Raw genomic sequence first — 11,133 nt, forward strand, 5'->3', positions numbered from 1 at the left:
AATATTTGTTTATAGTTGAACGTTTTCGAATTTTATTCCGTTGACTTGGCACGCGTTTGGTTCACAATTGGCGACATTTGCGCCCGGCTAACGGAAAAGTACCAATTAACCTTAGTTAGAACCTGCGTGATTCTAATTTTTTCCATGATCAAAATTTCATCAAAGAGAAACAAAGTATGGCTAGAAGAGATAATAGCAGAAATAATTTAAAACATACGATATTTTGAAAATGGTTTTTGAAATACACAGGATCTAAATAAACCATATTTGCAAATAATTTAAAAAAAAATCAATCAGGAACTCTTCAAGAATTTTCGGTAACCATGAATACCAACTTAAAAAAAAATGTCCCTAAAATGTAGCAATCAAATTAAGGGTTAAAAAATTCTGGAATTTTAGAATTAATTTATTAAAATTAAAACTGTACATTTTGTAAACTTAATTTATGACCAGCAACTAGTTTCTTATCAAAAACTGTACATTAGTATTGTGGTTTCAAAATTGCTTTAGTTAAAGAAGAAAACTAATAAAATAGCAAGTTTCACTTATTTTCGGGTGTGCTTAAAAATTATAAGAAGCACCAAAATGGATTATAAAAATAATAAAACTTCAAAATAAGTAACTTTATTAAACACTTTAAATCTATTATGTTATCTAACACAATAATTATAATTAATTACAAGTACCTGGAATTTATTTATTCAAGGATTAGACGTGAACAGGTACACAATTTGTGAAACATCATTCCACCAACTTAATACATTTTTCAAAAAATAATTTTATTAAAATAAAAGATGAAAAATTATTACAATTAAAAATTTTTTAGATTAAATCTGCCACATTCATTGGCATCTCATCAATCTGTGTACTGTAGTATTGTTCAATATCACGAAGAATTCTAATATCATCACTTTTGACAAAATTTATAGCCACACCTTTCCTACCAAATCTGCCGGATCTACCAATTCTATGGATATACAATTCACGATTGTTTGGTAGATCATAATTTATAACCAACGACACTTGTTGTACATCAATACCTCTTGCCCATACATCAGTGGTAATGAGTACTCGGCTTTTTCCAGCTCGAAATTCTTTCATGATAGCGTCTCTTTCTTTCTGTGGCATATCACCGTGCATTGAACATACAGTAAAATTTGCTTCTCTCATTTTATCTGTCAACCAGTCCACCTTCCTTCTGGTATTGCAGAAAATTACAGCTTGTGTAATTGTCAACGTGTCATATAAATCACAAAGAGTATCAAATTTCCATTCTTCTCTTTCAACGGCAACGAAAAATTGTTTTATTCCTTCAAGTGTCAATTCATCACGTTTCACGAGTATACGGATTGGATCTGTCATAAATTTACTCGTCATTTCCAGAATTTCGTGAGGAAGTGTTGCAGAAATTAGCACAACTTGTGTGGCTGGTGGCAAAAAACGATAAACATCGTAAATTTGCTCTTTGAAACCTTTATTCAACATTTCATCTGCTTCGTCAAGTACTAAAACTTTAATAGATCTTGTTCTCAATGTTCTACGTTTTATCATATCAAATACCCTTCCGGGAGTACCTGAAACAACATGTTGTCCAAAATCCAACTTTCTTATATCCTCACCAAGACTGGTTCCTCCAATACAAGCGTGACACTGAACGTTCATCAAATCACCAAGTGCTAGTATAACTTTCTGTATTTGTACGGCCAACTCTCTTGTAGGCGACAAACAAAGAACTTGTGTATCACGAATGGTGGTGTCTAGAGTTTGCAATATTGAGATAGCAAATGTAGCAGTTTTGCCTGTCCCAGACTGCGCTTGTGCGATAACATCACGGCCTTTTATTATTGGTAAAATAGATCTCTGTTGTATAGCTGATGGTTTTTCAAATCCGTAAGCATATATACCTCTTAAAAGATCTTCTCTGAGTCCCATTGCTTGAAACGATGGGATAACCTCGACATTTTCACTGGTTTCAAATTCCACATAAGAAAGGTCTTCTTTGACAATTCTTCTAGAATCAGCCATGATCTACCCTAAACGTAAATATCCGTTTATCAATTATAATATCTAATAAATGCTTATAGCAGGTTAAATATATGCAACAGTAATATATAAATGCAAACCTCTTATTTAAACTGCAAATATAAGTTCCCTTCCAAATAAATAACTTTTTCTAGGCACGAAACAATCTTCCACTTTAACCACGCTCACTAAACCTGAAACTACGAAAATGGCCGCTGAAAGCTGAACTACTACTAACAAAGTTGTAGAAAAAAATCATTTTAGTATCGATAACTAATCTGAGTAATACTTAGGAAAGGAAATTTATTACAATTTTTATACAAGTCTTTAAATTATAGAACAAAAATACATAAATTAAGGCTAATGTACAATTAAATATAAAGCAATATTTGCTTTATGAATAAACCATAACTATAATCCCTACAAATTTTTCAATTCACATTAACTTAAATAATCGATTATTATTATACGCTTTGGGCTTCGTGAGAGAGGTTACACTTGGTTTGTATTACGTAGTTTTGTTTTTGCTAGATTTAAGGACAAGTGAACAATAAGAAATGCAAGATATTCTTTGTGGAATTCGTCTCATTTGTTTGTTTTAATTTAACCAAATGGCAGCATCAACTAACTTACCAGTTTCTGAAATACTAAGAAGCAGTACTGATTCTGATGAACCGAAAAAGAAATCCAGAGAAGATTGGAGAAAAGCAAAAGAATTAGAAGAAGCTAGAAAGGTATAGGTGTTTACAAAATAAAATTTGAATAAGAATTTTTCTGGAATAAAGGTTAGCTATATATATATATTTTTTTTTTTAATGTTTCTGTTTAGGCAGGTACTGCTCCTGCTGCTGTTGATGAGGAAGGAAAAGATATCAACCCTCATATTCCTCAGTATATATCTGCTGCACCATGGTATTACAGTTCGAAAGGACCTACGTTAAAACATCAACGGATACAACCAGAAACCGTAAAAAAGTATTCTGGAATCGATGAATGGTATAAAAGAGGAGTTGATTCAGTAAGTTATCTTAAATAATTAATAAAAAAAATACATGGTTAAAAAAAAGTTCACCTAATACCTAAATGTGTGTTTTTCTTTTAAAAGACTTCAGTGGCAACAAAATTTAGGAAAGGAGCCTGTGAAAATTGCGGAGCTATGACTCACAAGAAAAAGGACTGTATGGAAAGACCTAGAAAAGTTGGTGCTAAATTCTCTGGAGCTAAGATAGCCCCTGATGAATTTATTCAGCCTGTATTAGAAAGAGATTATGATGGTTTGTAATAAAAAAAGTTACTTTTTTTAATTGAACTGAAAATATAGATCTATGACTACTTATTCATTGGAACATAATACTTGTCTACTTCCTTGTAAACCAGGAGGGTTATATTTTGTTTACATTATGTCACTATCCTTCAGTTTCTGGTATCAAGAAGAACGGCGCTACGATTTACAGCGCCAAGAGTGCCGACCTTAGCTTTTCTAAACAAAATACGTTTATGTAGACATATTGGGGAAAACAATTTATCACAATTGAATTAACTTACATACATTTCAATAATTGAAGCACTGGGTAATTGAAACATTAAACTACTTTAATTTTACTCTCTTTTTTTTAAATGAATATGCGTTATCAAGTAGAAAGGCGGTTTAATTTTGTAAATCTGAACTGGTCTGACGTTTCACTGAACTGAAATCACTACTCTGTTTTCAAGTAATATTACCTCCTGCAATATTACTCTCACTAGGTTAATACTACGAAACAGTTATTTCTGGATATAATAGTTACTAAGTTACTTTGCTAAATTCTTCCAGGTAAAAGAGATAGGTGGGCAGGCTATGATCCTACTCAACATAAAGCCGTGGTGGAACATTATGCTAAAGTTGATGAAGCTAAAAGACTATTAAGAGCTGAAAAACTTAAAACTGCAACTGATGGCGAAGAACAGACGGTAATTAACCAATTCTTCATCACACTGATGTTCATAAGTTTTAACCATATTAACCAAACTGTTTGCTTTAATTAATAGGACGAAATAGACGATGCACGAACTGATGTGGATGGTGATGATGATAAATATGTAGATTCAGTTGACATGCCTGGTACAAAAGTTGATTCTAAACAAAGAATCACTGTTAGAAATCTTAGAATTAGAGAAGATACTGCTAAATATCTTAGAAATCTAGATCCATCTTCCGCTTACTACGATCCGAAAACGAGGTCAATGAGAGATAATCCATACGCTGGAAAAGCTGAGTAAGTATAATTTTTCCTATTTTCTTTTGCTGCTATGGAAAAATATCGAAGTCGACACTATTCTGTGGTCCCATTCAGTAACCCCCCGCTCCACCAACACAAAAGCGCTGTGTAAACTCAGCTTTAAATTTTCTTTGGCGTATCCTCATTCAGAACCAGACAGTCAACGATGCTAATCCGTCAGTTTGAAGGATTTTGAAAACCTCTAAAATTTCTTCTATATCTGTTAAACTATTATCACTGGAACATTGCGATTTCTACTGGCTATAGAGCTAGTATTTCTCTACAATTTGGTACAGAATTCATTGTATCCTGAAAAATATGAAAAGAGATATAAAGGTTTCAAGTTTGAAGGATTTTGAAAATCTCTAAAATTTAACCTTCCATAACTCCTAAACTATTATCACTAGAACATTGCTATTTACATCAGTTATAGAGCTAATATTTCTCTACAATTTGGAAAAGGATTCATTAAAATCGGAACAACAGAAAGAGAGATATAGAGGTTTGAAATTTTTAGGAAACCTCCAAACTTTAACCTTCAATATCTCCATAACTATTATCACTAAAACATTCCTATTTATATCAGTTATAGAGCTAACTTTTCTCCACTATTTGATAAAGAATTCATTGAATTCTGATCAGTATGAAAAAAGATATGAAGTTTGAAAGATTTTGAAAACTTGTAAAATTTAACCTTCTATATTTCAGTAACTATTATCACTGGAACATTGCTATTTCTACCAGTTATAGAGCTAACTTTCTCTACAATTTGGTACAGAATCCATTGAATTGTGAACAATAGGAAAAGAGATATAATAATCTTTTAAAGGAAAGGAGGAAAAAATGCCAAATTGGGGCGTTTTTGAAAGTTACGCTTTTTCGTGCCGTTTTTGACGATTAACCCTTTATACAACTGCCTAGCCAGACAATTTTAATAATTTCCTCCTGTTTATTTATTTATTTATGATTTTTAGTGTTGATTACGCTGGTGAAAATTTCGTACGATTCACTGGCGATACGATAAACCATGCAAAAGTACAATTGTTTGCTTGGGAAGCACATGAAAAGGGTGTGGATGTACATCCGCTTGGTGAACCCACAAAGTTGGAAATTCTAAGGAAACAATACGATGAAAAGAAGGATGAGTTCAAGAAGAAAGGCCAGTTGGATATACTTGAAAAGTATGTAAAAACATTTATTCTTACTTTTGGAATTAATAAATATTTGGTAATAATTAAAATGTTGCAAATAAATGATCTTTTCTTGTTATTTCTAAGGTATGGAGGTGAAGAACATTTAAATGTTCCACCAAAAGATCTACTATTGGCACAAACGGAACATTATGCCGAATACACCAGACATGGAACCATAATTAAGGTATTGTTTTTGCTAACAAATATAGGAATTTTACTGTCAGTGAAATTACAGGGCTTACTCAGACATTTCTCCTTCATTACCTTGTATAGTCACAACTTTTACGACTTCTTTTTCTGCAGTAATTTTGAAAACCGTCGAAAGACAAAATACAAAAAATATTTTATGTATTTTTTTTTAACTATTTCTTTCTCTTACTTTGCAAAAGTAAAAACTTAGTGATTATAGGTTGTGTTTTAATCGAAAATATAAGTTTGGAAAATATAGATATGGAAAGATTCCCATTCTGTATCAGATCTGTGCTGCGAGTGACGTACACAAGCTGAGCGTGCAAAATTAATAGAGGTTAAGAAATGTATGTTGTTGTTTCTGCAGTCGTTATTCCATTTTCATAGTTAGATCATTTTATCTTAAAATTCGGTTAGTTTTAATGGGACTTTGTCCGATTTTCTTGTGTTTGTGTAATTTGTGAAAACGCAATATCCAAAATCAAATAATACAGAAAAACACACTTTAAATGCTCATATATAATATATAACTTTCTTTCAAATGCCTACCCGGGAAAATATATTTTAAGGTAAGGAGTAGGGATTAGAAAAACTTAGAAATAATATTTAATGTGTATCCATCAGTACGCTTAAATTCTATTGTGAGTTGTAATACGAGGTAATCCGTGATCTGGCATACGATTATTTGATCAATAAAGTGTTGACCTGTAGTTGAAAATAGATACTTCATGTAGATCTGAATATAGTGTTACAATTAACCAAAAATATTAATTCGGTAACATAAAATAGTAATTCTGTCAGAATTTTAGGTTATGTGACAAGCAATCACTTTGCATTACTATTAAGACGCCTTCATAATTTAAGAATTTCATATATAAATTTTTCAGTAGTTTGTTAATATTATCATCTTTTTTTTTTAAATAAAACTTTTTTTTTTTTCTAAACATCCTTTTCAGTGTTTGAAAAGTTCATGATTAATTCCACCTACTTCATTTATGATAATGTGTTGATCATTTATACGCTTTCAATATCCACAGGGTCAAGAAAAGCAAATAGTTCGATCTAAATATGAAGAAGATTTATATCCAAACAATCATACTACTGTTTGGGGCTCATACTGGCACAATGGCCGCTGGGGATACAAATGTTGTCATTCCTTTGTGAAGGTAACCGTGAAATAGTCCAGTTCATATAGATAATTCTATCATTCTATTGTGATAAGTTTTTAAAAAATTTGAAAACTATTTTCAGGGTTCTTATTGCACTGGCGAAGCTGGTCGACTAGCTGCCAGTCTAAATGGTGAAGCACCAATTAAAGGACCTTCCAATCTGCCGCCATCAACCGCTGAAACCATAGAGTCTGCAGATGATGATAAACAGAATTCTTCCACTTCTTCGACGGAGTCTGAATCGTCATCGTCTTCTTCGTCCTCATCGTCCAGTGATGTAAGAAAGCATATTCCTCATATATATTAAGATAAAATCTTATGGAAAAATGATTTCCATAACATTACCAAGTGTGGTCTCCTTAAGTCTCTGCATCAAATATTATTTGCATGTTTCACAAAACGTACCGATTTGACGTGTTTATTAAAATATTTTCTGGATTAGTTTGAGTCCGCTTCTAGGAAAGAAGGTTGTGGCCCACTGAACGGCAGAATAATTATACAAATTTAGGAGTTCATAATAGTGAAGTTACGAATAAAAAAACCTGTAACAAAAGCTAGTCACATAACGTAAAAGCAGTATAATGTTGATTGCAATATAATTTACTGCAAATATTCTAAGCAATTTTCTAAATTTAATTAAAGTAAATACTGCTAAATTTAACTCCCCTGGATTTACGAATATCTGGAATTGAATGGGAATCCAAAAACTGGTCAATATGAAAGGAAACAAGCACGCTTATGACGATATCATTAATATTGTCCAGAAATGCTGAACCAACCTGAGTTTGTAATTTTGTTTGTTTTTTTGATTACAGGATGAAAGTAAGGTTGCCAAAGAGAAGCGTAAAGCTAAAAAGAAATTGAAGAAGAAGGCCAGAAAGGAGAATAAGAGAAATAAATTGAAACTTGATAAAGACGCTAAAAAGACTGAAGAGGAAAAATTGAAAGAAGTAAGACTTGTAATTGACTTATTTTTTTGTTATTGTTTCTTCAAGGTATAATTTAATGTTTACAATTGTTTTCTTTCTTTTTTTATATTTTCAGGCATTATTAAAGGAAGAAAAGTCCCAAGTGGAAGGTGATAAACTATCCAAAATGGATGAACGTAAAAGAGCATACAACAGTATGGTGGAGATACAAAAGCCAACAGATTTAGAAATGGAAGCATATTATATGAAAAGAAAACGAGAAGATGATCCGATGGCGCAATTTTTATAAATTATTTTGTACAAAATAACAATTTAAATAGTGTAATTTATTTGTTATTATAATATTAATAAAAAATTTAATGTAAATATGTAACATAATGAACAAATTAAGTCTTTTAATTCAGTATTCCCTTTTTTTTCTTTTGGTACTAAGTATCTTAGCTGAGTTTTTTCATTATTATCTGGACTTATGTGGGATTAGATACCCTATTTAATATGGCCAAACTGTATGATTGACTATAAAGGCAATTACACTTGTCTAAAAGTTCCTTGGTGCACGTGTACCTTCTTAAAAGAAAAAATATAACAGTTATTGTATCTGCTGTTGGATTGCAGAACACATCATCGTAAATGTACAGAAAATGCTGAAATACTTAAATTCTATTGTGAATAGTCAGTCATACAAGGTAATCCGTGTTCTGGCACACGATTATTTGATCAATAAAGTGTTGACCTGAAGTTGAAAATAGATGCTTCATGTAGATCTGAATACAGTGTTACAATTAAGTGAAGAAGTGTGAAATGTAGGCGGTCTCTTGGTATTGTCAGCTGATGACGTCGTCAAGAAGTAAGCCACTCCCGGACCAATCAGAGCAGAGTTAGCCAGCGAGAGAAATGTGGTACCTTACTTTTATATTTCTATCTATATGGTTTATTTATGTACATTATTATGAACGTTATTGATTGTGGATTACATTAGAAGTACAATAGGGGAAAGATCATGCAGGAATAATCTTTGTTTTTCGTGTTTTTATGACGTTAACTTTTTATTGCATAATCAGATAATTTATCAAATACCTATGGGGGAAAAATTAGTAAAAAAAATCAAAATCGTATTTTTCCTGGAAATATTTAGCAAAAAGAATTGGCTAGTCTCATTGGCGGATTAGAGGTGTGAAATGTAGGCGGTCTCTTGGCATTGTCAGCTGATGACGTCGTCATGAAATAAGCCACTCCCGGACCAATCAAAGCAGAGTTAGCCAGCGAGAGAAATGTGGTACCTTACTTTTATATTTCTATCTATATTATTATGAACGTTATTGATTGTGGATTACATTAGAAGTACTCTTAGGGGAAAGATCATGCAGGAATAATCTTTGTTTTTCGTGTTTTTATGACGTTAACTTTTTATTGCATAATCAGATAATTTATCAAATACCTATGGGGGAAAAATTAGTAAAAAAAATCAAAATCGTATTTTTCCTGGAAATATTTAGCAAAAAGAATTGGCTAGTCTCATTGGCGGATTAGAGGTGTGAAATGTAGGCGGTCTCTTGGTATTGTCAGCTGATGACGTCGTCATGAAATAAGCCACTCCCGGACCAATCAAAGCAGAGTTAGCCAGCGAGAGAAATGTGGTACCTTACTTTTATATTTCTATCTATATGGTTTATTTATCTATATTATTATGAACGTTATTGATTGTGGATTACATTAGAAGTACTCTTAGGGGAAAGATCATGCAGGAATAATCTTTGTTTTTCGTGTTTTTATGACGTTAACTTTTTATTGCATAATCAGATAATTTATCAAATACCTATGGGGGAAAAATTAGTAAAAAAAATCAAAATCGTATTTTTCCTGGAAATATTTAGCAAAAAGAATTGGCTAGTCTCATTGGCGGATTAGAGGTGTGAAATGTAGGCGGTCTCTTGGCATTGTCAGCTGATGACGTCGTCATGAAATAAGCCACTCCCGGACCAATCAAAGCAGAGTTAGCCAGCGAGAGAAATGTGGTACCTTACTTTTATATTTCTTTCTATATGGTTTATTTATCTATATTATTTTGAACGTTATTGATTGTGGATTACATTAGAAGTACTCTTAGGGGAAAGATCATGCAGGAATAATCTTTGTTTTTCGTGTTTTTATGACGTTAACTTTTTATTGCATAATCAGATAATTTATCAAATACCTATGGGGGAAAAATTAGTAAAAAAAATCAAAATCGTATTTTTCCTGGAAATATTTAGCAAAAAGAATTGGCTAGTCTCATTGGCGGATTAGAGGTGTGAAATGTAGGCGGTCACTTGGCATTGTCAGCTGATGACGTCGTCATGAAATAAGCCACTCCCGGACCAATCAAAGCAGAGTTAGCCAGCGAGAGAAATGTGGTACCTTACTTTTATATTTCTATCTATATGGTTTATTTATCTACATTATTATGAACGTTATTGATTGTGGATTACATTAGAAGTACAATAGGGGAAAGATCATGCAGGAATAATATTTGTTTTTCGTGTTTTTATGACGTTAACTTTTTATTGCATAATCAGATAATTTATCAAATACCTATGGGGGAAAAATTAGTAAAAAAAATTAAAATCGTATTTTTCCTGAAAATATTTAGCAAAAAGAATTGGCTAGTCTCATTGGTGGATTAGAGGTGTGAAATGTAGGCGGTCTCTTGGTATTGTCAGCTGATGACGTCGTCATGAAATAAGCCACTCCCGGACCAATCAAAGCAGAGTTAGCCAGCGAAAGAAATGTGGTACCTTATTTTTATATTTCTATCTATATGGTTTATTTATCTATATTATTATGAACGTTATTGATTGTGGATTACATTAGAAGTACTCTTAGGGGAAAGATCATGCAGGAATAATCTTTGTTTTTCGTGTTTTTATGACGTTAACTTTTTATTGCATAATCAGATAATTTATCAAATACCTATGGGGGAAAAATTAGTAAAAAAAATCAAAATCGTATTTTTCCTGGAAATATTTAGCAAAAAGAATTGGCTAGTCTCATTGGCGGATTAGAGGTGTGAAATGTAGGCGGTCTCTTGGTATTGTCAGCTGATGACGTCGTCATGAAATAAGCCACTCCCGGACCAATCAGAGCAGAGTTAGCCAGCGAGAGAAATGTGGTACCTTACTTTTATATTTCTATCTATATGGTTTATTTATGTACATTATTATGAACGTTATTGATTGTGGATTACATTAGAAGTACAATAGGGGAAAGATCATGCAGGAATAATCCTTGTTTTTCGTGTTTTTATGACGTTAACTTTTTATTGCATAATCAGATAATTTATCAAATACCTATGGGGGAAAAATTAGTAAAAAAAATCAAAATCGTATTTTTCCTG

The 11,133-nt window shown here is 32.1% G+C and overlaps 2 protein-coding genes across 2 annotated transcripts; one reads left to right on the plus strand and one right to left on the minus strand.

Annotated features, from left to right (window-relative positions):
• Positions 1-608: 608 nt before the first annotated feature.
• Positions 609-2,282, minus strand: LOC141462225 (eukaryotic initiation factor 4A-III). Its single transcript, XM_074143908.1, has 2 exons — positions 2,124-2,282; positions 609-2,033 (listed from the first exon to the last, which is right to left on the minus strand). The coding sequence occupies exon 2, from the start codon at positions 2,023-2,025 to the stop codon at positions 823-825; it is 1,203 nt and encodes a 400-aa protein (XP_074000009.1). The 5' UTR covers positions 2,026-2,033; positions 2,124-2,282; the 3' UTR covers positions 609-822.
• A 222-nt stretch (positions 2,283-2,504) lies between these two features.
• On the plus strand, positions 2,505-8,146 carry Slu7 (Pre-mRNA-splicing factor Slu7). Its single transcript, XM_074143907.1, has 11 exons — positions 2,505-2,756; positions 2,852-3,040; positions 3,128-3,296; positions 3,836-3,972; positions 4,051-4,277; positions 5,255-5,461; positions 5,558-5,657; positions 6,700-6,828; positions 6,914-7,108; positions 7,647-7,781; positions 7,876-8,146. The coding sequence occupies exons 1-11, from the start codon at positions 2,634-2,636 to the stop codon at positions 8,047-8,049; spliced, it is 1,785 nt and encodes a 594-aa protein (XP_074000008.1). The 5' UTR covers positions 2,505-2,633; the 3' UTR covers positions 8,050-8,146.
• Positions 8,147-11,133: the final 2,987 nt, after the last annotated feature.

The sequence above is a fragment of the Rhodnius prolixus genome, unplaced genomic scaffold (genome assembly GCF_049639745.1).
Source record: "Rhodnius prolixus isolate KJV_2025 unplaced genomic scaffold, Rpr scaffold_18, whole genome shotgun sequence".
In the NCBI taxonomy this organism is placed as follows: domain Eukaryota; kingdom Metazoa; phylum Arthropoda; class Insecta; order Hemiptera; family Reduviidae; genus Rhodnius; species Rhodnius prolixus.